At 37.5% G+C, this 27,228-nt stretch overlaps 4 protein-coding genes across 5 annotated transcripts; 2 read left to right on the top strand and 2 right to left on the bottom strand.

The window, feature by feature from the left end:
- The first annotated feature begins 2,398 nt into the window (after window positions 1-2,398).
- On the top strand, window positions 2,399-7,220 carry fkbp3 (FKBP prolyl isomerase 3). Its single transcript, XM_020933733.2, has 7 exons — window positions 2,399-2,531; window positions 3,163-3,264; window positions 3,930-4,031; window positions 4,131-4,266; window positions 6,140-6,207; window positions 6,284-6,381; window positions 6,992-7,220. The coding sequence occupies exons 1-7, from the start codon at window positions 2,427-2,429 to the stop codon at window positions 7,044-7,046; spliced, it is 666 nt and encodes a 221-aa protein (XP_020789392.1). The 5' UTR covers window positions 2,399-2,426; the 3' UTR covers window positions 7,047-7,220.
- Window positions 7,221-7,782: 562 nt separating this feature from the next.
- Window positions 7,783-9,954, bottom strand: faua (FAU ubiquitin like and ribosomal protein S30 fusion a). The gene is made up of 5 exons (XM_020933705.2): window positions 9,830-9,954; window positions 9,325-9,403; window positions 8,565-8,709; window positions 8,071-8,126; window positions 7,783-7,992 (listed from the first exon to the last, which is right to left on the bottom strand). Exons 2-5 carry the CDS (start codon window positions 9,397-9,399, stop codon window positions 7,867-7,869), a joined length of 402 nt encoding a protein of 133 aa, XP_020789364.1. The 5' UTR covers window positions 9,400-9,403; window positions 9,830-9,954; the 3' UTR covers window positions 7,783-7,866.
- Window positions 9,955-10,661: 707 nt separating this feature from the next.
- Window positions 10,662-21,750, bottom strand: prpf39 (PRP39 pre-mRNA processing factor 39 homolog (yeast)). Of its 2 annotated transcripts, none has more exons than XM_020933690.2 (15): window positions 21,593-21,750; window positions 20,622-20,957; window positions 19,679-19,869; window positions 19,107-19,232; window positions 18,724-18,842; window positions 18,131-18,298; window positions 17,473-17,653; window positions 17,037-17,144; window positions 16,221-16,385; window positions 15,662-15,788; window positions 14,760-15,028; window positions 13,939-14,123; window positions 13,522-13,605; window positions 12,848-12,974; window positions 10,662-11,709 (listed from the first exon to the last, which is right to left on the bottom strand). In XM_020933690.2, exons 1-15 carry the CDS (start codon window positions 21,603-21,605, stop codon window positions 11,620-11,622), a joined length of 2,289 nt encoding a protein of 762 aa, XP_020789349.1. In that variant the 5' UTR covers window positions 21,606-21,750; the 3' UTR covers window positions 10,662-11,619. The 2 variants fall into 2 exon arrangements, with proteins under 2 accessions (XP_020789349.1, XP_055005581.1); XM_055149606.1 differs by having other exon boundaries at window positions 10,662-11,706.
- A 502-nt stretch (window positions 21,751-22,252) lies between these two features.
- Window positions 22,253-26,416, top strand: arf6a (ADP-ribosylation factor 6a). The gene is made up of 2 exons (XM_020933691.2): window positions 22,253-22,400; window positions 22,532-26,416. The coding sequence occupies exon 2, from the start codon at window positions 23,322-23,324 to the stop codon at window positions 23,847-23,849; it is 528 nt and encodes a 175-aa protein (XP_020789350.1). The 5' UTR covers window positions 22,253-22,400; window positions 22,532-23,321; the 3' UTR covers window positions 23,850-26,416.
- The last annotated feature ends 812 nt before the right edge of the window (window positions 26,417-27,228 follow it).

Genomic DNA, 27,228 nt, shown 5'->3' with positions numbered 1-27,228 from the left:
TATGAGGTAACTTTTCTGATATTGGTTGGTATGGAGATATTGATGCTTTGCTGAATGTTCCACAGTATAACTTTCCTAATTTCTATTTATGAATCACATGTGTTTTAATTGCTCAAATGCTTAAAATCATGCATTCTTACCATGAGCAGGGTCACTTCCTGGTCCTTTATACTGAGTTTCATGTCTTGCTCTGACTTACTTTACCAGTATTAGTACTTTGCAGATGATGTCATCAATGTTTCCTGATGCAAACTGAAGACACTACTCAATCTGAAAATCTGTAACTCAAATTAGACCTTAATCTGAGCTTTATTTCAACACAATCTGACCAGAAAAAACTGACTTAGCTGAAACTACAACAGGTGAGCTGACATAAGTTGTTAAAAAAAGTCTCAAACAAGTCTGAGTTGAAAATCAAACTCCTAAACAGGACCATGGACACTTGTATTGATCACAGGCTCCTGAAAATGTGTTGCTTAAATCCATTTTGTTTTGTTTTTGTTTTATTCTTCAGACTATCTTAAAACTTTTTGGCAGTGTTTGCATGTGCCACCATGTTAACTACACCCCAGCATGATGTCAAACTGCAAAGTATCAACTGATGCATCTCCAAGAAAGTTGATGGACAAATTATCACATATAGGAAGACAGTTTGATGCCTGGAATTTTGCTTCTTATGAAGTGCACTTTTTACTACTAGCCACTTTCTTCTGCTTATCCAGGGGCAGAGAACATCAGTCTAAGCAGGGAGGCCCAGTCTTCCTTCACCCCAGACACTTCCTACAGCTCCTCCAGAGAGGCCTCCAGCGTGTCCTGGGTCTTCCCTGGGGTGTGGAAAACCTGCCAGGAACGTGTCCAGGAGGCATCCAAACATGTACTACCAAATTTTGGAAATAATGTTTGTGACACACATATAAATTAAGAAAATAAAAAATACACTAGAAAAATATACTGTGACAGTATATAACAGTGGGCTCACTTGACAGTGTGGTCAGATCCACAGGCTGGCTGCAATTCCAGCTCCCACAGATAAATACTGTTGTTGTGTCTTTGGGCATGACACTCAACTCACCTCACCCCCACTGTCTGTGTACTGTACATTGGTGTGTAAATGCGTGTGTGAATATGTGAGTGGCTCCTTGATGTTGAAAAGTGGTGTGAGTGCCTTGAAGGTAGAAAAGCGCTCCATAAACCATTTACCATTTATGCTTTGATAGACCCTGCATAGTCTAAATTCACCAATATAAACAAAATGACATTGTAGAATTTTAACCCATTCGTAATCTTTCCTTAATGTAAGCAGTCCAAACTAATCTCATTTGAGTTAACTTTTCACAATATTGTCTGTATGTAACTTTTTCATTATCAAGGTCTCCTTCTCAGTTTTATTTTCAACTGCTGTAATTGCGAATAAATAACTTTCTTACCAACACCTTTACAGACATCAGCTTGTTACCGTGCTGTGAAATACCTGCGTTTGCACCTCTATACGGCCCTATCCCCACTGGGAAATACAATGATAAACACTAATTTAAGACCTTTCCTGCAGGACCCAGTGTTTTTATACCAAACAGCAACCCAATCTATCTCCATCACTGGCTCTTGTCATATATGTGTTTTGTGAAGTATTCATTATTGTTATATAGCCTTCTACACAATAAGTCCTGGTCATTTTCCCTTCTGTCAGACTGCATTGTGCACCTTTTAAATTGGGGAGATCAATCTTGCAAGTACACATGGAAAATTGGTGGGGGTATACTGACTCCTGGTGGAAGCAAGTGCGAACTGCAAGCTGAAGTTTAGTCTTCGTACTAGATTTGTGCGTTTTATTATTAACTACACATATTTGTTGTGGTTTATAGTCAAATCAATGCGACATAATACTAAAAAACGAAAAATAAATAAATAAAAGTAGCTATTTTAGAACTTATTTGGAGCGAGTCTAATTAACCATTTCAGTTGTATCTTAAATAGGCTATAAAACCGTTGTGTGTGCTAGTTTTGTATTCCACCGACTAATTAAAGTTACAAAAAAGTGGAATTAAATTGTATATTAATCAGTTTTATGCTGATACATTTTGAACAGCTAGGCAAGGCAAGTGTATTTGTATAGCATAATTCGTACACAAAGTAATTCAATGTGCTTTATAGAATAAGAAAGACATTAAAATCACAATACAAACAAATACAAACATAAATAATCATCGTAAAATTATTATTAAATTAGAATGTATGCCTAATAACTGTTTCAATTATATCTTAAATACACAGCAATTTAATATTGATACTTTTAATATTTCAAGGGCTAATTTAAGTTACAAAATAGCAAATATATAAAATATATATTAATTTATTTATTTCGTATAAAATAAATTATGTACTACTACTGCCCGTGAGGATCAAAGTTCAAATAGACGCTTTTCAAAATGGCGGCAGAACCTACACGAGAGTGGAGCGATGAGCAGCTCAAAAATGACGATTTGCCCAAAAAAGACATTATAAAGTTTCTCCAGGACAATGCTGCTCAGTCGGTATGTTTCAGAGCAGAGTTTGGGCTTTGAGTTAGTTTAAATCGACGCGTGTTTTCGTGTTAATTTCCCTGCAAAGCTGCAAAATGTTGGGTGGTATGTGGCGCAGTGCTATAGTGGCTTTACCATAGACTGTATTTGCCCATATGGATGAATGAATGAACAAGCTCTCCATCCTTTAATAAATCAGCGGAAACTCATTATTTGTGAAGTGACATTTCAAGATGGTCCCTTTCAGTCCATATTATGCTTCGTTATTTGTTGTCTAGTTTGAATTTCATACAACATTTTCAGTTTATATATTTCACGTTGGCATAGTGTTTGCAAGTTATTAATGCAGGTCTAAAGTTGAGTGTATGTTTTCATTTTTAATAAATTATTAAATGACTTGAATGTGTCATGTATACTAACATGAATATGTGCTGTCAGTGTAAAAGCCTGTGAAACTCAGTGGGAATGGTTAAAAGATTATAATAAATGGGAATAGTGAAAATTACTGTAAGATAAATTACCCTAATCAGCTTTAGTAGAAAGAGGTTAGCTAGCTAAAATTAAAAATATGTAATTTTCTAAATTATATATTTTTCTTTAAACTTCTTAATCTTATTGTTTAACCTGTTTATATTTATTACAGTTTCTTAATGAACACAAGTTGCTTGGAAACATCAAGAATGTTGCCAAAACCGCCAAGAAAGAACAACTGATTGATGCCTACAATCAGCTATTTCAGAGCAAAGTAAGTGGCCCATTTATTCTATATTCATTCAATAAGACTTGGGCAGCACACTTAATGTCAAAATTATTCTACTCACAGTGTTATTTAAGGTCTTTACACACAGTAATGATATTGTTTAAAGCCTTGTGCCAAAACTTTGTTTATGTCCTAATAAATTTACATTTGGCAAGTTCCCTCTCCTTCCACACACTTTTTTAAAGAAATGTATATGCAAAGGTCTCATTCATAACTCAAATTATGCTCTAAAAGTCAAATTTTTGTTGTATATTAGCCTTGTGTACTTCAACCAATCAGTAATTTACTGATTTAGGTTTTGTTGAAGTTGCTGGATTCAAAAAGTCACAAGCATCAAGCACAAGCAGTATCTAAATGTATGTTCTTGTTGTATATTCTTTCTTTACATATTATACTTATTTTTTGTCTAATTTTGACATGCCCGGCTATCCCCTGCTAGATTTACCAGTATATTTATATACTGTACAGTTATATGTTAACAAAAACAAATTTGAAATATCTAAAGAAAATGACAATATTGAACAAAAATGTAGAATATTGAAATAAAAGAGTCAGAGAGACTCTGCTTCTCTTTTGGCTATCACATATTTTTCTCAATTGATACAGCTGTATAATTGCAATCTAAAAGTGAATATAATGTGTTTTTGCAGAGATTTAAAGGCACAGATCCAGTGGAAGAGGCCACAGAAAAAGTGAAAGCTGTAAAACTTGAGGAAAAGCCAAAAGAAATCAAAACAGAAGTGGTGGACGAGGTATGAATCCATAATGTTGAACTTCCATTTAAATCCTGCGCCCCTCTGCGTTCAGAATATGAATGTTTAATGTCTCATGCATGAAATTCCTCATTCCAGGGTCCTCCGAAGTTCACCAAGTCCATTTTAAAGAAAGGAGACAAGACTAACTTTCCAAAGAAGGGTGAGACGGTGAGCTGCTGGTACACTGGCACGCTCGAGGACGGGACTGTGTTTGACACCAATGTTCCTGCAGGTATGGAAATATATGACACTAGACATCACCTCCTATCACCTCCTATATGTTTTATACATAGGAAATAATAGAGCTATAGCTATAGAATAGAGCTGTAGAATAACTGAGTAAAAAAAAAAAAATTTGAATAAAAGTGACGAAGAAAATTTACAAACTATGTTTAATGTATTTTAAATAGAGATGTAGCTAGGGCTGGGCCATTTGACAATTTTTATTTAGTCTTATTAAAAACAATGTTTATCAATATTAATTTTCTGAGGGAGTTGAACAGTCACTGACGCTCTGATTCTGGAAGTAAATGTTCCATTCATTTTTCCCACAGACAATTTAAAATTTAAATATTAAGATATTGCAGAGGCTAACCAACTACGTGGCAACTACTATTCATAACTAAATGTTTTAAAACTTTTATAAAGTTTCAGAAACAGATTTAAAATTTGTGGTCATTAGTTACCACATAGCTCATTAGCTCTGAGCTTTCAAACTTTGAATATGAATTTATTTCAGAAAGTCTATAAGAAAAAATTATGAGAAATGTACTTCCTTGACCAGGGTGTGGACAGTCACTATTGAGCTCCCATATTAAAGCACAATAATATTTTCAGACTGTGTGTCTGTGTAATCTCTCAATTGTCCAGGTAAGGTCTATAGCCAAAGGCGTCTGAATTCTGTCTTGAACTGAAGAAGCTTCTTGTATTGGTGGGGACTAGGGATGGGCATGATTAATCGATAATTGATCATTAAGAATTTCATCGATTACATTAATTTTAATCGACAAACCGAATGCAGGTTGCTGTGTGTATCGTGACCAAACAGGGGTCCGTACATGTGTCTCTGCATCAGAAGGAGCGAGACACAAACAGTGGGTCAGTCTGCAACGTACCGAAGCACAAATGCGTATTTAACGATGATTTGTACAAGAAATCCCACGCTTTGCGTTGCGTTCGGGACAAGTGTGAGTCCATGTGCACAGTGTATAAAGCAGCACATATGTCTCGGTGTCCAGTGGGAAAAAGTTTTGCCAGGTGAGAGTCGCTCAATGTCGATGACGAGTCCCCACCTCCCTCCCCCCGTACAGTGTCCTGGTTTTGTCAAACGCAAATCTGGTCACACTAACCTGTATTCACCTGAGTCATGTCTTTTAATCCGACAGAAATTGACCGCATCAGCGACACAAGAGCTGTAGTTTTATCATCGCTGAGTTTATGCAAATTAGCGATGCGGTTTTAAGTTTCGTTTCTGTGAGAGTTGCGCAAAACTGAATTAAACACATTAATAATTAATAATGTCAAACGGATTGATGTGGCTCTAGAGTGGTTACGGTTTATATGTCGTAAAGTTGAATTTATTTATGCACATTAGTAGTGCAGATAGTAATAATAATGATGATAATTTTAATATAAAAACGTTAATGACTAATCGATAATCGATCGTTAATTCTTCCGACGATCGATTAAGAAAATTTCATCGAATGCCCATCCCTAGTGGGGACACATATTCACTAAAGTCCAGTTGACAGAATTCAACCTTCTTTTGTTATTTTGAGACTTAAAAGTGCATTATGTAACATTTCTGGTGGAGGGCCTGTCACCTGCTTGTTTCTATGGAGATGTGATTGCTCTGCCTGGAATGTTCCACAGTACGACATTAAACAGTTTTACCTTACATTTATTCACTTACAGTGATTTTATTGCTCAAAAATACCTACAAAACAGGCGTTCTGACTGGGAGCTGAGTTGCCTCCCCACAGATCTGACCTGTAACTTGATATGGTTCGGTTTCCATGAGTATAAAAAGGTTTAATGCCATACTGTGACTTCAAAGTGAAAATTGGCTTGATTTGTTGCTAACCCACTCTTTTTCATCTGTGCAGGTGCTAGAAAGAAGAAGCAGGCAAAACCACTGAGCTTCAAAGTGGGCTTGGGCAGAGTCATCAGAGGAGTGAGTCAGTGTCTGTTACTCATCTATATATGGTTTCCAGTTTTATTTTATTCAATGTATGTTTTTCTCCTGACAGTGGGATGAGGCGTTGTTAACGATGAGCAAAGGCGAACAAGCCCGAGTGGAGATCGAACCAGAGTGGGCCTATGGGAAAAAGGGAGTGCCTGATTCGAAGTATCCTTTGCTTCTAAAAATGTGATACAAATATACAAAGAAATATTATGTATATGTTAGTCAGAAAAAACATTCTTTTAAACAGCAGAGGATTTTCTAATACTTACAAACTGAACCAAGATATACAGAAATTATTCCTGATTCAGTAACTTTTGTGCATTATTTATTCACGTCCATACTTGCTGATGGTCCTCTTGATCATCATCAATCAAGGTCGCAAAGTGGTGAATTGTTTTCCCAAAAGACACAACAGTACTGACCTGGATGAGTGCTTTCACTTAGCATGCTGGGGGAATTAAGCTAGGAATTTAGGTTATATCTGCCCCATAGACTGTATAAAGAAGTTGAGTAATGGAGTGTGACATCACCCATAGCATTCAGCTTCAGTTCCATATTAGGAACAGGAATTTATTTACGTACAAAATTTGATAGAAATTGGGTAATATTAAAATCCATTTGTGGTCTATGATCTGCACATTAATTAGCCAGTCAAAGTTAAATTTCTTGCTTTTGTTAACATAAAACTGTTTGATAGGCCACTGTAGAATATTTGCTTGTGCATTGTCATTTTGCTACCTTGAGCCATTGTTGTCCTTTACATTTTTCACAGAATTCCACCAAACGCCAAGCTCATTTTTGAGATTGAGCTTGTGTCTGTGGATTAATCTGCCTGTTGGGGAGTTAATTTGTTGAATGGATGCACGGAAAGCCCCTTAATTTTGGTTTGCAAGGTCACATTTGTTATGCTACTTTGGTTTTGTCAAATGTACTGGCAAAATAAGAATGTTCAGACACATTTTTTGCATGTGAGAAAATAAATCTTTATAACATGTAACACATCTTGTCTTCACATTTCCTGCTTTATATCCTTAATATATTTATTTTGTTTTCTGCTTAACATATTGTCAGTAATAAAGTCATGTGTCAAAGGCCTTAGAAAAATCAAATACTGGTTTATGTGAGCAAAACAAGACAAATATTCTAGGTGTTATGAATTATTCAAGTTCATAGAAACTGGTAGCAAATCTTAATAGTAGATTCTTTGTAATACATTGAAGTCCACAACATATGGCAGTATTTTGCAGATTCATTTTGGTGGAGCTTTGTGCTGAGACCTTGGAAAAACTAAACTCAGAAGCCAAGATCTCAGTGTCCTAAAACACGCGCTTTCATTTCTACTTTTAAGTTACTATATTGTGTCATTCAAGGTATTTTAAACGGATCCTTAATCTCCTGATTAGTTTTACTTCACTGATTTAGTCTGGGATTTGTAAAATGGCAAAAAAAAACTGTCCTGAAGCCACAAAAGTGGGATTTTTTTGGTTTAATTATTCATAGGTAAAAGTGAGCATTTGCCATGGGTTAAACATTAATAGTAATGAATTGATGAAGCTGTACAAATTTGTCCCAAGCCAAAATTTTATTCTGTATGACAGGAAAACATTTAACTTGGTAAAAAGAACATGGTCTTGAACTAGACAGAAATTAGGAGTTGGCGTTGGGTCCCTTCTTCTTTCCGAAGGTGGGCACAACGTTCACGAAGCGTCTGTTGTACTGGATACGACGCTTGGCACGGCCGGTCTTCTTTTTCTTCTTCTCCTGCTTATCAACCTGGAGAATTATACAGAAGGTTGTCAGTTCATGTTCTCACATCACATACAAACTCATGTCAGTACAAAATTGACGTACCTTGGGTGTCTGTCCCCTCACTTTTCCAGCACGAGCCAGAGAGCCGTGGACCTTACCTAAAATGCAAATGTGAGCATTTAAATTTAACCAAGAAAATAAATAAACAAAACTATATTTAATTACCATAAAAAGGCAATAAATTGATATGCCTCCAAAAAAACGAATCTTTTAATAAGTCAATATGAGCCATTTAGATATCCTAAAAATTCTACTACCAAAATCTCAGCATCTACACACTATGCACATGATTGGTAGACCTTGTCATACAAAAACTGTTATAATGAACAAGCTACAGCTGAGCAAGATAAGAGCAAAACAATTATATCAATTCCACATAAACTCATAAAAGAAATAGGTTATAGGTATATGGGTTCCATCTTCCTGTTATATGCAACCCATTTTTTTAAAAGGAGGTCTTGTTTTAAATTGTTAATCATTATGGCAATGTTCATAATTTTACATAATTCTGAAACCCATGGATAGTTGTGCCTCACCTCCCAGCAGTCTGCCGGCCACCTCCAGAGTGCAGTGCTCGGAGACACCGCAGGAGGCCAGGCAGGAGTCATCCTCCAGGGGGCAGCCTGCAAGCAGCAGCACCTGGTCCTCAACAGGGAGACCTTCCAGAGCCTGGACATGAGCCTAAACAACAGAGAGCATTAGACACAGGGTTAAATAAGTGTTTTGTTTCTGCCTTGTATACATTCTTTTATATTTTAATGCTCAATGCTTGAATAAAGTCTCAAGAATGTTTTTTTTATTTTTGCCTTTAAAAAAGTGCACTGTCAACTTTTTGGGTAAAGAGTCAAGTATAAGTTTGTCTTTATGGAGATGTAATTGTTTTGCCTAGAATTTTTCACTAAATGGCATCAACTCATATCCATGACATTGCCTAATTAAGAGACAGGTCAGATCTGTGAAGAATTGGTCCTCATAAGAATGTGTGATTTTCCACGTATTTGGGAGCCATACAAATACATAACACTTGTACTATGAATACTAGAAGACATGTTTGATGCCATACTGTGAAACATCCAACGCAAAGCCATAACATCCCCACAAAAACAAGAATGTGACAGACTCTGACCTTGTCAGAAAAGTTACATATTGCACATTTATTGCCATAACTAATGTGTTTAATCAAATGTCCCAGTTTATTGTGCCATTTAAACGGGACATGCCCGGACTTGCCCGGACATCACACGTCCGAAGGTCTTGCATAAACATTACAGCATAAAGCACAATTAAGTCGAGTACCTTAATCTGGCCGACGGTCTCCTCTCCAGTCACCTCGAGGGTGTGAGTGTTCTGGGCACGAAGGAAGAGCTGCATGATGCTGGAAACCAAACATCAGGAGACATTAGTGCAGTTTCGTATGTTAAAGCTACTACGGAAACACTACAAGCAAAGTCAACGCTTGTTTAATGGACTAACAATACGGGTTTTAAACAGATAATAATTATATGTAACACCTAAATAATCATTAAGTTTGCTTAAAGGAATGATGAAAAAGTTGTGAAAAACGGACTTTCTATTTCACCGTAAACTACCTCGTCCGTCACTGGTTTGCGTACTAAGCTTCTCTAGCCACATGGAACACGCGAGTCAAAGAAATACGTCAATAATGTCCAATTTTTTTAACACAATCCTTCAAATTAAGCACGTAAGCGTTAAATTAAAGTATAATAGATAATCGATGGGATTCAGTGTGTCAAAATAGTCTAAAATACGCGTGTTTGTGGTATATATTCGCAGGCCTTACCTCGTTTGATGCTAGTCGATCAGCGCTTAGCATAAAAAGGGCTGCTTAAGGGTTCGGACTGCGCATGTCCAGACTTACGTAAGGACCGGGAAACGTAATCACGCCCAGGCGCCATCTGAGAGCACGCATGCGCAGAGAAGCAGGTGCAGAGTCCATTTACAATTAAAACGTAATTACCATAGACTTACACTTTTACAGTTTTAGCTATGATATCAGATAGTATTAGTTTGCAGATTTCACAATACTGCCTTTTGAAACCCCATTACACAAAATCATATATTTTCTTCTTCTAATGGGATTTCAGTTATTTATCACTTTAATTTCATGTTTTGCTCTCAAACTTCACAGCACAATCAAATATTTGGCTTTCCGAGTATCCCCAGATCTAAACCAGGTCTATGTCAGGACTATAATAGGTCTAATCTAATCTTGGGCTAAACTAAGTCTAAAGGTGGACTACATAATTTCCACAGTAGATCTAAATAAATCTTTATATAAAAAGATTTTTTTCTTTTTTTTTGTAATGAACTCTAAATTAAGCAAACCCATAAACTGAAGAGATGAAGGAGCTCACATACCAGTTTGAGACACACTGTTGTGGTGCCATCTGCCTTTCTTTGGCTATCTAAAATCTAAGGTAGAAAAACAAATAGTACTATAAAGCAACCCTTCTGGCAGTTTAGATATTGAAAGTTTTCCTTTGTATTTTTATAACAGGCTAAACAAACTTTGTGTAGCTATTTACAATCTCAATTAGCTCTTCAAGTGAAACAACATTGGCTACTACTGTTCTAAAAAGTTTTCTGAGGGACTAAATAAGAAATGCCACATATTTCTCACAAGTTACTGGTTTATTATGAAATCAAGTCAAAATAAAAAACAAACTTCTCCTTCTGCAAACCATGAAATATTAAAAGTCATTCAAATCTATTCAACAAAGACAGTGAACACACCGTTTCCTTTTTACAAATTTAAAGAGACTGAAGCAAAACATCCAATCTAAAAATAATAAGTCTTACAGGGGAGAAAGTAACCAGCCTTCGTAAATTTCACATGCTACTCAAAAGTTGTCATAGTTTTGAGATGTTTTATACAGAGCTGATAGATCTGTTACTGAGGCAATCAAGGAGGACCAGGTCTACAACAGTGTTTACCATAGATAACTGACTACAACCGTGGCGTTTGCAATGTTAACAATTTCAAAGGTTTCATGGATTTTTAAACATTTTATCAAGTACAAATATCATGTATCAAGTTGTATTATCTAAAGAGGTGTAATTTTGTGTGGTATTCTCAATTATATCAAAATCAAATCTTCAAATATACTGCTTATGAAATTTGAAATTTTTTCCTTGTATTTTGGTCTTTTTATAGATGTTATTAGCAATGCATAGTCACTTTATGCCAATATAATAAGCAGACCTGTAATCCAAAATTAGGGGAAAATATATTATTTCGTAGGTCTAAATTTTTAGGTTTAGTAGAATCAAACAAGTGAAAATTCTGCACTGAAATGTTGAACAAATATATTTACCATTTTGTTTTATGCTATGGGATGCTCAACAAAAATTAGTAAAAACAAAAAAATAATTTGAATATGGTATGGAACATCATTTTAGTCTTCATCAATGGAAAACACTATGGCAGGTCAGTACTCCAGTAGTTTAGTCCATAAAATACGTGACATTCCTTGACAGCCTGTTAAAACGGGTCTTGTCGTCTCTATAGGGCAGGTTGAGCTCAGAAAGGACGCTGGCTCCAGTCTCCTCTTCAGATCAGACACCTGTCAATCATGTGGGAGGGGGTGGGTAGTACTGGTTGTATTGGGCGTATTGATTGTACTGTCCCCAGGAGTTTTGACCCCAAGTGCCATACTGCTGCTTGAAACAATAAAAAAAATATGAATTAGTCTTAAAGTTTTGTACATCTTATTAAAGCATACAGAAAATGTTAAAAGTATCATCTACTAATATTACTTAGAAGAACTATTGTTCCACAAGGGAAATTGACACAGTAGCTCACACATCACAATATAGTATTAATAAATTCTAAATAAGAAGCAAAAATGGCAAGAGAGTGGTGTCAAATAAGGCACAATTATATAAAAGTAATATTAGCATCCTCAATGTCTGTTTGTACAAGACTACGGTGGCTCAAGTAGTCCTTATTTGGACAAAATAATAACATTTTTGGACTAACTTTGTCACTTATTGTTACTTGTAAATATTTAAAAGGTGCACTGTGTAACTTTACTGATGGAATGTCCGCTACCTGCTCATGTCCATGGAGATGTTACGGCTTTGCTGCTATTTAAATAAATTTAGTAATCACAACAGAAACAAGTTAATGGTCAGATCTATGGAGAGGCAAGCCTGTGGAACACTCCATGCAAAAAAAATATCACCATGGAGACAAGTAGCGGACCCTCCACCTTAGAGGGTGGAGAAGTACATCTTTAAGACAATACAACATGTACTTGTGTTGGAGACTGAATTAACAGTTCTCAAGCAGTGATTCAAGGACTAATCTAGAACTAAACCAGGATTAAACTGGGATTATCAGTGATTCATGGATTTATTTGGGTCACATGAGTCCTCCCATGTCTTGAAGTAAACATGTTTTAAACTTGATGCAGAACTGAGTTTGTGTTGTACATCATCATTTGTATTGTTTGTTTTGGAATTTTTAAATTCTTTTATTCTGTAAAGCTCTTTGAATTAGTTTGCTATAAAAACAAACCTGCCTACAGGTATCCATTTCCAACTTTTTTGCTAAAATGTAAACACAGGAAGAATAAAAATAATTCAATTTAAACCACTAGATATACCCTAATGTTGGAAAGTCCTTAAATATGAAGTTTCTTTGGCACAAAAAATGTAATTGCATTAGGTCTTATTTCTGGTTGTTGCTTTTGGTTAAGACAAAGACTTATTTTATTAATATCTTTGTTATAAGTACGTATTTGCTTAGGATACAAGCTTTAGCGAAACTCACTATACACTCCACATATGAACCCACCTGGTACCAGTTGTAGTTGTATGCCGAGTTATTCGCAGTCATGTCCGTCATGGCAGCCGCTGCTGCAGGATCTGTAGCTTCCGTGCCGTCCTCCACTCTCTGCTTCTTTGCATCAGGCTCCCCAGTGCTGCAAAACAATCAAATATACAGCCAGGAGATTAATATGCATGTTCAAAAGCAGTAATATTCTCCGTGCACTGTCTGAAGCATAGAATGTATAAAGAAGTGGCCTAAGGGAGTGTGACGTCAGCCATAGTGCTTGGCTACAGTCAAATGAACCTCACAAGGCTAGCCGTTATAAGGGCGAATTTGGAGTCAGTTCCATATTAGGAATGTGAATTTATTAATGGACAAAATTTAAAAAAATAAAAAAAACACCAGGGTCATGTAGAACGGATTAATACAAACATTTTAAGACCAAAATGAGAAGGCTCACTACAGCAGTTACAGAGAGAGTACTGTATCATAAACCTAGACAATGGAATGAAACAAATAAAATTTTAAAAAGTTAAGGTCTACATACAAACAATTGTGATTTTAGGGGTTGAACGGTGATTAAAATGCAATTATCTTGTTTTAGCAACTGAAAAAAAGGCATTGCTACGCTCAAGCCTTTTTGTGCAAAATTATAATAACCAGTAATAAAATAATTACTATTACACAAATGTACTCACCCATCGTACACATTCTCTGCTTTCCTTTTTAATGATTCACTTTCTTCCTTTAGTTTAATGTGTTCATCGTGAGCAGCTACCAGCCTATAGGAAAAAACAGTTTACATTTTAGAAATATTAAACATGCATCATTTTTGTGTTAATGGTGCACTTTCTGTTCAGTGTTCTGTCATCAAAATTGCTTTGCCAAGAATACCCCACACTATGGCATTAAACCAAAGCATCCATGTATGCAAGTCAATGCAAGCTACAGAGCAGATCTCTGGAAAGGCGACCCCGTGCCCATGCCATATTGTGAAGGATTCTAGACAAAGCACTGTAGGCAACATCTCCAAACTACACAGAGGCAAGCAGGTAACATATCCTCCACCAGAAAAAGTCACACAGTGCAGCTTTAGTAAACAGTACTGCACTTACACATTGATGTCTGTGCCAAAATCCTCCAGAAACTCGACTTTGCGTTGGGCGAAGAGGAGGCGGGACTCCAGGGCCATGGGGCTCTTTATCGCTCGGTCGAAACACGACAGAATCTCACTCTGATTATGAGCAATGTCACCGTTGTACTCCAGTTCCAGGAGGTTTAAATAAAGTTTAGGATTCGTCTGAAAAATAAAACACAGGAGTTACCTCGGCTTGTCACGATAAACTTTGAAGTGGAATATATTGCTGAAGTAAATGTACACTATAAAGGATAATACTGAAGCTAATTTCTGAGGCTGACACAAAAACCCTAAAGCAAATTTAACACAAACACAAAAACTATTCTAAACCTACAATAGTGTTAAAAAGATCAGGAGCTGCAATAAATAAGCACCAGAGTGAAACACTTCAATATGCAATTTAGTGTGAGCGAGTGTGTGTTAGAGTGAACAGTGTGTAGAGTTTTTATTGTCATCTGTAATTGCATTATATAATATATGAAATTAGTAAATTAGGGACTGCACATGGAAACTACCTTTTAGATATAATCTGGTCAAAGCAATTCTGCTTTTATGAGCTTAATCTCTCTGTACCTTGTCCTCTCAAATAAAGACTAAAGTTATTTTAATTCAACCATTACTTTATTTTTTAGCTATACGATAAAGAAAAGTACACACAATAAATATTGACCCCATCTCATATACTGAAAGATAAGTAGATATAGTAATTAGTGACTTACCATCAATATCATTATCAAATTGAAAGCTACACTGACATTTTCCCTGTACAAATTCTGCCTCCATGTTCACCCCACTTACCGGGTCTCTGTCAATGGCGTCCTTTAGCGTCTTCTTGGCGTGCTCCTGGCTTTTGTGCACTTTGAGGAAATGGCGTGCGAGTTTCACAGCATAAAACGAAGCCTCTGTTGGAGTTTTGGCCGTGGTCATGGCCTCAGTCAGCAGAGCCTCGGCCTCCTCCATCCGTCCGTGTCTCCGCTCCAGACTCACCCGCCGCAGACGCACCACAGCCAGCCCTGGGATGATCGACTCCAGGGACTGAAGGATGCTACGGGCCTCTTCTACTTCACCTGAGGAAATATACAACCGTATATTAATGTTTTAGTTGTGTAGGGCAATAGCAACTGTTATTTTAGCATATGGACAATGACAATCACATTAAGAATGACAATATCAAGCACCTGAACAATACTAGTCAATACTTAAACTGCAGGGAACCATAAAAAAGAAAGTTCAAAAAAGCTCCAGTTCCAGTTCTTAGATGAGGGAGGTAGAAGTCTAAATCATATTTCTCTTTTTATATCTGTAGAAGTCAGAGCCACTTACTGTACACAATAGTGCTGTAGCCCTTTATTTTACTTTATTAAAACCCGTGCAGTGTTGTGTTTACGTTTATTTTTAAATATTTATCTTGATTTTTGAGTGCCTATTTTTATTCTCTTGTCGTGCGCTGGACTTGTAACACTGGAATTTCCCAGTGTGGAAAAAATTCAGTTTTCTTCTCTTAAATTGTTATGTAGACGCATCAAGAATCTTTCTGTGGGAGTACCTAGTGAACTTCTACACTGTCGCCATGATGATGTCTCATGAGGGATTGATTTTTAAATTAAAAAAAAATATTAAAAATTAAATTAAAACTAATTTATAAGAAGGATTTGTACACATTTAACATGGTAAACTAATTTTAAATATAAATGTCTGACCTTGTTGCTCCTCAAACGCGGCCCAGAGCAGGTGGATGGTGGGTTTCTTGGTCAGATGAACTGTGCAGGCCTTCTTATACACATGCCTCACTCCGTCCGTGCTGTAGCTCTCAAGATATTTTGCATACTTCAGAGCCAAAGAGGAAAGCAAAGAAGAAGACGAAGAGGCAGAGAGGAAGGAACAGGAACAAAGAAAGAAAAACAAAAGACACATTTTAAAGTTTTGGTTTGGAGGGAGCAGTGAATTCTTCATTGACAAAAGATCGATCTTAAAATTTTCTGTGTAAACCCATCAGCACCTTCATGGAACCAATTAGATAAGTTTCTGTAAGGTAGAGGGAGAAGACGATGCAACGCAGTAGTTGGCAATTGCTGAGGTCATATCTGGTGTGGCAAAGCTGGCCATCCCCTAATACAACAAATATACAGTCAAATATCAACGTTACACGCAAACAAGCGGGTTACTGAGGCGTTGAGATATCGTCATGGTGATGGGGAGGGGGGTGGGAGGGTGCAGGGGGTGAGATCGTTTTGGGTCAGAGGTCGGCGCAGACGTTACCTTGATCCAGAATTCCTCGTAGAGCGCACAAGCGATGAGGCATCTTTCAAACAGAACTACAGCTCGCTCCGGAGTGCCATTTTCTATCTCAAAATCCAGGTACTCCTTCCAGTTTTGCAGCTGAGTCTTCTCTAAGGATTTGACGTGAAAGTATGGCCTTTTTATCTGAAATGACAACAAGACAATTTGAGTGATCATATTTAAAGAAACGCTAGTCCATATCTGATTAATGGTTGATTTCTGGAGATATAACATTGTTAAAATCAAAATGTACACAATGTAAGTAATTTTAAAGGTCTAGAAATCAGATATTAATCAGATTTTGATGACCTTGTAACAGCAGTCAGTGACAATCTTTAGAAAATATTTTGGCAATTCATCAGAAATGTGCTAAAACGCGCTTGGTTGAGATTCAAGTATAGGAAAGAGAATGACATAACAGTTTCACAGAATTATTATTATATGGCCCTAATTGAAATACTACAGTCACAGTAGTTTGTTGCTTATGGTCAGGTCCTTTGAAACATTAAAATATTACATATATTTAAAATGTTTAGACTTCATAGTAGACACAAATTTTCTCTCTAAAACAGCAACTACATCTGCCATCTCCACTGGGCTCTCAAAGCCCTTTACAAACCCTTCACTCACACATTCTTACACAAGAGTATTAAGAAACAGGAGGCAATGAGGATAAAGTGCCTTGCCCAAGGATACAAGAACACCACTCATCCAGAGTAGCAGGAACAGAGCCGCTCAACCTTGGGTAATAAGTGGGTTGATGGCTAAGACATGTACTGTAGACTGACCACTCACCGCTTCCTCAAAAGCCCAGCGCTTACTGACTTCATGCTCGTTGTGGTTGAAGATTTCCTGTCGCACCTCTATGACCTTGTGCCGCATATTCTCAATCTCCGTCACTCTCTACACAAACACAAAGAAAGGTCAAAGGTCACACGGGGCAATTATTAAGCAGAAAACTTTCTCCACTTGCAAAAACGGCTCGTCTTGCAGCCAAGGGTGTACATCACCAGAAGCGTGCAAACGACAAGCTTGAAGCGGAAGGGTATGTATGCAACCTGCATATCGCCTTCAGGGGGCGCTGGTGTCAATGAGTCTCGATTGAGTCCCTGACAGGCTGCCAGCGAGACAACTCTTCAACACTCCAGTCTGTCCGATCTTTAAAAGACAAGCTCCAGCACAACGTTCCAACAGCATTTATCCTCAAACCTGAAATGTGTCCTGCATTTACCTTTGCGGGATCGGGCAGGTCGTCTGTGCCCGGGGGCAGCTCCTCGGGGGGCACAGCGGCGTCTCCGTCCTCTCCCACCATCGCAGACAGACTGGCCTTAGACAGCTCCACTCTGAGCTGCACAAACTCCTCCTCTGCCAGGAAGTGTTTGGGGTGGTTGTTTTGCACGTGCTCTTTGAACCTGAGAAGACACCAGGGTTACAACCTCTTGTGTACAGCTGAGATATACTTTTATTACTTAATTTCTATATTTTTACTTGTACATATACATTTATATAATTATGCCTTATTTGTACTGTGTACCTACTATGTCCCAGTAATTTCCCTGGAGGATTAATAAAGTTTGTCTTAGTCTAATGATAAGGATGGCCTGTACCAAATTTTTCCCATGTTTTTGAACTAAATGTGTCTTAACCAGTAAATATATAATTACAGCAGCTCTTGAGGTCAAAGTACAGCCTCTATGTACTAAATAGAAAACATTTTATTGACCAATAATCTAGAAGTGCACAATAGCATGCTAGTTGTTTTAGTTTACAGTCACAGCAAAACATTGCTCTGGTCTCAGAGTTGTGAAAAGCACTTATAAACTTGCAGTGAGTAATTAGGATGCTCATAATGCCCTTAAAATGAAACATATGAGCTGAATGGTGCTTACTTCTGAAAGTGCTGTGAGTACAGCTGTGTGGGGATCCCCAGGAGGCGGTCGTAGATGGCCGTGACGTGAGACAGTTTCTGAAGCTCGATTTCCCAGTTTATGTAGGACTCCCACAGACGGTCAGAGCGGAAGTCTGTCCCAGCAGCAAGGACTGCATGCTCATACGCACTGTGCAGGAAAAATAAATCATAGGTTTATTATTACAGAGACAAATCAATATTGGGCAATATTTCTCAATAAAAGGCTATAAAACTGTTGATCTAAACCAGCAGGCAACTCCGTAGTCTTTCAATTTAACTTACTTGTATACATACACAATGTTTGAGAATGATGATAGATTTGAACAAGTGTTAGAGAAATTAACAAAACTAAATATTGTATCATACAAAATGCTCAATAGTCTTCAAAAAAGCACCTATAACAACAAACAAATCTATGACTATCATATTGTGAGCCATGTATAAAGCATCGTATTGATTCATGAATAATCTTGTGGTTCCCAACGCTACTGAAGAACATAGGAGCAAATAATGTCTGTAAAAGAAGTTTCTAACAGATAAATTATATGATATTGATAAATATTAAATACATACGCTCGGATTCGTCCTTCTGTTTCCGGGTCGTTGGGGTCAGAGTTCTCTTTGATGAAGGTCATGTAGTGCAGCCATAGATCTACACTGAGAGGGATCACCTGCAGGCCTCGTCTGTACACCTGCAGAATAACGCATGTTTATTTATGGTTTTAATTTGCAATTTGGTTTTAAAATGTTAACTCTTCAGAATTACTTATTTGATCCTGAGGGAAAACTTGCAGACAAACAATTTCACGCCAAGGAAAGATTAAAAAACAGAATGAGATTTTAAAATGTCTCCAACAAAATTACAATAATCCAGATTTGATCATGAAATAGCACTACCAATGCATATTTACAAACAATATATATCTGCTGTGTGATTAGTTCCTTGTGGTTCTCACCTCTTCTGCTACTTGTATGTTTCCATGTTTTTTCTCCAGGTCGGCATACTTCTTCCAGTAGCCATAACAGTAGGGATAGCGCAGAAAGAAATGGTCAAATGCCTTTGTGACAGCATCAAGAGAATTCTGCAGGAACAAGCAACCAGTGTCAACAATGCATTCAATTTTCACAGCTCCCTTTACCAGTAACAAGTGTGAAATCTCTGAAGGAACATAACTTTACTTCTTTATATAGTAACTGAAGCTACCAAGAGTTTGTGTTAATTGAAGAGAAAAACATGGATCTTTACTGTGAGGGGGGCTTGCATCTCCACAAATCTGACACTTATTTGGCCTGGAGGAGTGCCCACTCCTGCTTGTTTCTATGAAAATGTTGTTCCAGTGGCTATGAGCTTGGCATTTAACTCTAATATCTACATAAAGAATGTTCTGAAGTATGCTTTTAAGTTTCCATGTCCATGGAATCATGCCACCTCCAGAAAGTTACATAATATTCCTTTAATAAATCTGAAATTGTGGCCTAGGATCAAAGAAAAACACCATTCAGTCCAGCACTAGTAAAACTTTCTTACTTCTTGCTCAACATACTGCAGAAGATAGACCCAAGCATTGAAGTCCTCAGGGTTGTCCTGGCAACCTTTAAAGAGTTTGTCAAATTCACTGGGCAGAGACTCAACGGAAGCAGCGACTTCAGACTCTCCTTCTTTGGATGGCTCTTCTAACTCCATTCCATCTTCTGAGGGCTGTGTTACATCTGGTAAAACTGAAAGGGAAAACATTTTTTTAATTAAATAAAACCCATAATAGATCAAACTTTAACTGTTTGAGTAAAGTGTTAAGAGAATTAAATTCATCACATATGGGCTCAAATTTCTGTTGTGCTTTTTTTTAAAGATCTTTGGTGCAGTTGAAACTGTTTTGGGCAAGAAATACAGTTTTGACATGAAGACTTTATGGTATATTTGAATATAGGGGTTATTACAAGAGATACATTTTCACTTTTGGCATATCTGCTATCGGCCTTCAATCTCCAGCAGAGGCCCATATTTTGTTTTGGCTGACCTGCTGCCCAAATAATACACAGCTTTATTTTTCACACTTCACTGCAAAGAGATGGCTACACACTACACTTCTCATTCATGGGTTTATTGTAAAAAAAAAGCTGTGGGTAAGTTCGTATTAAATTTTAATTACATCATTTGGGAAAAATATATATATATATATTTAAAAAAATAATAAATTAGTCCCGGTTTAGCAGCACAGTTTATTGGTCATTGGTCGAGCTCCATCTAGTTATTGATCTGATTGGTAATAAATGATCAAATTAAACTATTGTCCATTTTCATATTTGATACTCATTATGGAAAACACAATTCATATCAACACAGGAATATGGTATCCATCAGGGAGAGGGACCTCGACAATTTTTGACTTCAAATCTTTAATGTTAAAAGTTAAAACTGCTATTACAATATGCAAAATTTAAGTTATACCACATAACAGATAAACTCATACCTTCACTGTTGTCCTTGGACTCTAGTGCCATTGGCTGGACTTGTGTTATGTCTGGTTCTGCAGGTGGTGGGGGGACTTCAGGAGGTTGTGGTGCAGTGTGTTCTTCGTGGATGATCTGAGTGCTGCTGAGCTGAACCTGCTCCACAGTCTTCTGCTGTGGCACCTCCTGGTTTTCATTGGCGACCATGTTGTTCATGGAATCTGGAGCGACCTGATCCAGTGGCCATTCGCCCGTTTGCCCCAGCGCGGGGTCCGGAAGCAGCGCGTCCCCGTTACTCTCCATGACCGGGGACTCAGTGTTCAACATGCCACTAATCAAATCGCCTTCGTGCAACCCTGAACGGCAAAGGAAGGGCAGATTAATATCAATCAAACGACACAAAACCAGAGGATAGAAAACACCAGGGCTTTTAGGAGGCTCAAAGTGGATGTAATGTAGTAAACGTGTTATGTAACGCGTGGCAAACTGCACAGAGCCACTTCCTTATTCTGCCAGCCAGGTGCCATTTTAAGATACTTTAATCCTGCTGTTTACCTGCTACATGCACGACCTGAAATCTGTTTAGCGGTTGTGTAAAGTTATTAATACTTTTAAAGAAAAAAGGCAGTGGAAAAATGAACATTTGTTTGTTTAGAAAGCTAAAGCTATCTGGTATAGCGTGGATTAGCCACAAAGTTCAGATGATTGTTTTCAATTTTAGGCGTTAATGCTAATATTCAACACACTGCGACTATAAACTCAAAACGTGGCTCAACTTGTGCACAAAACTGAACACCAAGCGAAGGTTTGGATTTCCTCAAACATACACAGCTCACACGGTGTGTTCTCCATTACAGTGTCCGTGCGAGGCTAGCGTGTCGGCTAATGTTAGCCATTTTATTACCTTCCGCGGCCGTGGTCCTTTAAATGGCTGATTTATAATACGTATTACAACGATATTAATAAAAAATACAAAAGTGTAAACTCTTACCAGTATCTCCCATCAAATTCTGGTCCACTTTACAAGGAAAAAGTGCAGCTTTTCTCGTAACTTGTTTAACCTACAACAACGAAGCGCGCTCCACAGACCATTCTTATCAGAGCAGCACGAGGCTTCAGTGCGCACGCGCAACACGAGGCCCGCGCACCCAGCGATGGGGGTCCCGGAGGGTCCTGGGGTCTGCTCCCGTTTGGGTCTCTCACCTCATCACACAGTTGTGGCGGTCTACATTTAGCTAAAAATATCACATGATTTACGAAGTGTTCTTATAGCAGACCACAGAAAGCCTGTATCTGCAACCAGAGCAGACCATCCATCATTAACAATCAGCATATCTTTGAAAAGTAATGAAGATTGTTCAGCTTTGGTAGAAACCCCAAAACCACTTTAAGTTAAATGATAAATAAGGATCAGGGTTTAAGAAGAAAACAGATGGAAACATGTGATAAGCTAAAATAAGATTTAAATAAGTGAATATCTCTTTGTCTCTCTCTCAGAATACAGATACAGTGTACTGCTTATGCATGCCCAGTTCATGTTTGACATGCACATTTCATAGTTTACAGTCTCCATAAAAGTAAAATATAAAGGTTTGTTGCAGTAGGGCAGAGCTCTGTGCGCAGGCGCAGTGTGTGCGCTCCGTGGAGCGGAAGTGGCTTTCGCTCTGGTCCGCACCTTTCCGGTATCACACAGCAGCAGCTCCTCCACAGACAGCGAGCACCGGAGGGAGGCAACCCGACCGACCGAGCGCCTACAGCCAACACACACGGCCCGGGACCGGCTCGGAGACAAGGCACCGGTAAATATTCATCCACAGATCCTTCGTAGCCGTGTCCGATCGCGCTTTTGTCTGTGTAGCGCTCTTCATTCACGCATTGAAACTTGTCCTCTCTTGTAGTAACACCCCTCCCTTCTCTTCTTGTGTCATAGAGAGAAGAAAGTCGGGTGAATCAATGACCTTTTTCAGCGCTTTTTCCCCTGGATGTCTGGCCACGGAAACGGACCGGAGAGGATTCATTCTGCGCTGTTTTTAGCCAAGATTTCACACGGATCTGAAATCGTGCGCCTGGGAAGTGGCTTTACGGGCAAGTGTGGTGTGGACAGCCGGCTGCCAAGGAGGAAGTGAAAACCCGGGCTTCTACAGGGCCTAATTCATTATAGAAGGCTTTTTCTGAACACTTTTTTGAGGAAAATTCGACTAAGAGAAGATTTTAACTAAAAGGAAGGACTTAAAATCTATTTTGGTGGAAGGTTTTTTGCCCGCTGCTGCCTTGTAACTGGGTGAAGTAATTCTTTTCCATTAAAAAAATAACTGAAATATTACAGAAGTGTTTATCTACACTTAAAATGACCAAAAGTTTCAATAGAAAGCTTTGAAAATTGCGATACCATACTCCTTTTGAACAATCAACACCGCTAATTTTGAGAGACTGCTACTTTTTGCTTAATGCTGCTGGTCTGAAACAGGGTAAATAATTATTTCTCATTCAAAATATACACATTCAAACATCCCTGCTTAAAGTTACTATAGTTTTTCAATACAGTGCTATATATATTGCAATTTCCATAAGTCACTAGCTCAATATTGACAGTTCAAAACCACAGTTGCTACCCTATCACGTGGTGCACCCTCTCAGCTGAATAGAAACCATTTTATCTTTCACTAGAGAAGTTTGAATTTCACTTTTAACGGACTAAGTATTTATGAACTGCATTCAAGATGGGGAAAATGCTATCAAAGATTTTCGGCAACAAAGAAATGAGGATACTGATGCTCGGACTTGACGCAGCCGGTAAAACAACTATTCTGTACAAGCTCAAACTTGGACAGTCAGTTACTACAATACCAACAGTTGGATTCAACGTGGAAACCGTCACCTATAAGAATGTTAAGTTCAATGTTTGGGATGTAGGCGGTCAAGACAAGATCAGACCCCTATGGAGACATTACTACACTGGTACGCAAGGTTTGATTTTTGTCGTGGATTGCGCCGACAGAGATCGAATCGACGAAGCAAGGCAAGAGTTACACCGAATCATCAACGATCGTGAGATGAGGGATGCGATTATCCTGATTTTTGCCAACAAGCAGGACCTACCAGACGCAATGAAACCGCACGAGATCCAAGAAAAGCTCGGTCTGACCAGAATCCGAGACAGGAATTGGTACGTTCAGCCCTCCTGCGCCACCACCGGGGATGGACTATGTGAGGGACTCACCTGGCTTACCTCAAACTACAAATCTTAATGTTTTTTGTTGTCTTTTTCACTCTCAAAAAGGAATTTCTACATGAGTCAAAGTTGCAAGTGGTTTTGACTTGTTAAGATATATTTGCGTATTACATGGTTACAGATGATATCACAATATTTTACAGTCTGATCTTATACAGTGTAATGTAATTACACTATAATTAATTTCAGTGTAATTAAATAAATAAGCAGATTTCCTGGAAGGTAGCTGTAATGAATCTGTTTATTTCTATGTAATTAATCAGGTTCAACATTTTGTGGATTTTTCTTTTATTATTACCTATTTAAGAAAAAAAAAAAAAAATGTGATTGGTAGGCTACAGTAATACTGGCCTTACCCAAATCTGAAAGAGGGAAGTCACGTTACCAGATTCATAACAGTGGAATTTAAAACTTTCTTACGTCACTGGTCAAAAATTTCCTTTAAAAATAGAAACCAGAGATCATTTCAAACATGATTTTAATACTTACAGAAACGTTGAATAGTTTTAATACCACAGTGAAAAATACAAGTGTAATAATAAGGTACATTGTTTTGAAAATGTGAACATTTTAGTAAATTTTTTACTTTTTTTTTCTTCCCAGTACACCGATAAATATCAATATGACCATGAACGACTCCAACCTTGCCCAGATCAGTTTTTTGTTGCTCTTTATTTTGTTTGTTTGTTTTGTTTTGTTTTTTTTGTAAACCTTAGTTAAAATAATGATATGCTTTGCAAATATATCTAAACTAGTCAAAATTACTTTATAGCTTTGTCTCTTGTAGTTACTCCTTTTTGCAGTTTCTTACTCACTCACCAGCCTGGATATTAGAATATGTGGACACTTGGCACAACAAAAGTAGTTGAGAAAGGAAAACCATGCAATCTGAAGCAATTTATAAGCCTCTCTAGTGAAAATGCAAGAGAGTAGCATTTGAATTTATTTTTCTTTTATAATGTTGATTCCCTATAATCTGTAATTTCAAATATTTTTTTTCGCAGACTTTCTATTATATATTTGCTTTGTACATTTGAATCAATATACTTCAAAAGCACATTCTGTTCTTCTATTTTGTATCATTCGTTTTGGGGGGCATGATCTAAACTAACAGGCAGTTTTCATGTATACTTTTCTATCTTTTTTGCAGTATTTTGCTACATATCCAAAGGACAAACTCATCATCAGCATATTATTCTATAGTGGCTTTGACTGCCTCTGTTATTTGTACGAATGTGGACCACAAAAAAACACCTGAATATCTGATTGTATTTCGTGACGGAGAATTTGTTAGTATTGATCAAACTTTCTGGGACATTTGTGTGACTGGATGCACTGTGAAAATGGACAAAAATAGGGTCTTGAGTAGAGGTTGGTGATATATATATATTGATACTTTGCATTGATATCTGGGAGGGGGTTCTGCATGTATGTCTATGGCAGAATGTTCAGCAGGTACCATGGTGACACAATGCTGACACTGGCGAAAGTCTGAAAACATGAAAAATACTCATGAAAAATACAAAGTGGATGCAAACAACACATTTTCAGGAGCCTGTGATCAGTATAAGCGTTTGTGGTCACATTTAGGTGTTGGGTAAGGCCAGCTATCTTGTGACATAATGTTATTTGAGAGCGACTTGTTTTAACAGCACAAATCGGCTCACCTGTTCCAACTAACTCAGTTCTTTATGGTCAGATTGTATTAAAACAAAGGTCAGGTTAAAGGCTTACTTGAGTAACAGAGCTGCAGACAGAGCAGTGTCTATAGTTGGCATCACACCCCAGGAAACGTTGATTACATCAGCTGCAAAGTATCAATTGAAAAAAAAAATTTGTTGCTTGAACAATATGCAAAACTGGAATGTCAAGTGTGTCAATAATTTTATATACACGGGAAATCTACAAAATTAAATTGTGTAATCTTCAGATAAGGGTATAAAGTTATATTTAGGCTTTTTCTGATTGCATAAACCAATGTTATTTTGTATTTGTCCACCTCAAGTTTGAAGCTGTTACCATCACCACCGCAAAAACAGAAAATATTTGTTAAAATGACTTAAATTTTGTATATTAAAGTAACTCAATGTGTCCAAAAAAATAAGTTAAACCACAAAAAAGTACACCAAACTAAATATATTGAGTCAAAATTGCTTAAAAAAAAAGACAGTTTGTATTTATTAAGTCATTTTAACTCAAATGTTCTTGTTTTGCTGTGGTATTTACTGTCCAAGAGCTTCCATATATTACTGTTGAGTATTTCCCATTTGAGCTGCCTTATGGGGGGAGAGAATTGTCCCTCGAAACTAAAGGTATTGGAATCTGTGTACAATAGAAGAGGGGGAGGCGGAGGAAGAGGAGGGGAGCGCTCTGGTCCAGTTCTTGTTTGTTTTTCAGTGACTTTTGGACCCTGGTGAATGTTTACATACCCCCAAAAACACACAAACTTTAAAAGGTGCTCCTCTTAATCTCATCATCAGCCTGTTCACTTTTAAACCAAACCAGCTTGTTTCCTTTTTCATAGTTGTCTTCACTTTATTTTGCTATTTACTGTTGAAATAATAAAACGATATATCCAGATCAGATGAGGAGTGGTAGCCTTTTTATGTTGGTGGCGTAGTGGTTAGGTCGTTAGAAGGTTGTGGGTTCAATTCCTGGATTGTTTGGAGGGGTTTTGGTGGAGTTTGCATGTTTTGCTTGCATCTGGGTGGCTAATGAAAATCCTCCTAGGTCTGACACCATAACAAATTTTGAAGTGTGATTTCTTGCTGAAGAAAATATACATGATAAAGGATAATATTGAGACTAATTTATGCCACTGACACAATAAACCTGAAGCAGAATCATCCCAAAAACTATTCTAAATGCGCAATATGGTTAAAAAAAAACATGAACTGCAATAGTTGAATAGCAGAATGAAGCACTTAAGTAATTATTCTGTATTTATAATATACATCTAAAGCTCAAATCTAATTATAGAACAGAAAAATAACTAAAGTTTCCCCCAAAAAGTCCCCAAAATTAGATGTATTGAACGATAACTCAATATACGGTAGGATTTATCAAGACAGGCTTAAGTATTCTCATAGACTGATACCTGATGTACAATGCATCTCTCCTGTTAAGGTAAAATGCAAAAATTGTGTGCTGTCCCTGTCTCAAATAAATAAATAAAATAAAATAAAAAATAGACTGTATAAAGAAGTGGACTAAAGGAGTGTGACGTCACCCGTAGCACCCATCAGCTCCAGTCAAATGAAGCTCATGAGGCTAGCACTTATAAGACAGAATTACTTTTTTTGCCACTTTCGTATTAAGAATAGGAATTTATTTAAGTACAAAATGGAAAAATAAAAACACCAGGATCACGTAGAGCGGGTTAATATGAAAATTTT

Source organism: Boleophthalmus pectinirostris, unplaced genomic scaffold (assembly GCF_026225935.1).
Source record: "Boleophthalmus pectinirostris isolate CB_2022bp ecotype Guang Dong unplaced genomic scaffold, ASM2622593v1 HiC_scaffold_13, whole genome shotgun sequence".
Taxonomy (NCBI): domain Eukaryota; kingdom Metazoa; phylum Chordata; class Actinopteri; order Gobiiformes; family Gobiidae; genus Boleophthalmus; species Boleophthalmus pectinirostris.
This window is presented reverse-complemented; position numbering and strand designations above follow the sequence as displayed.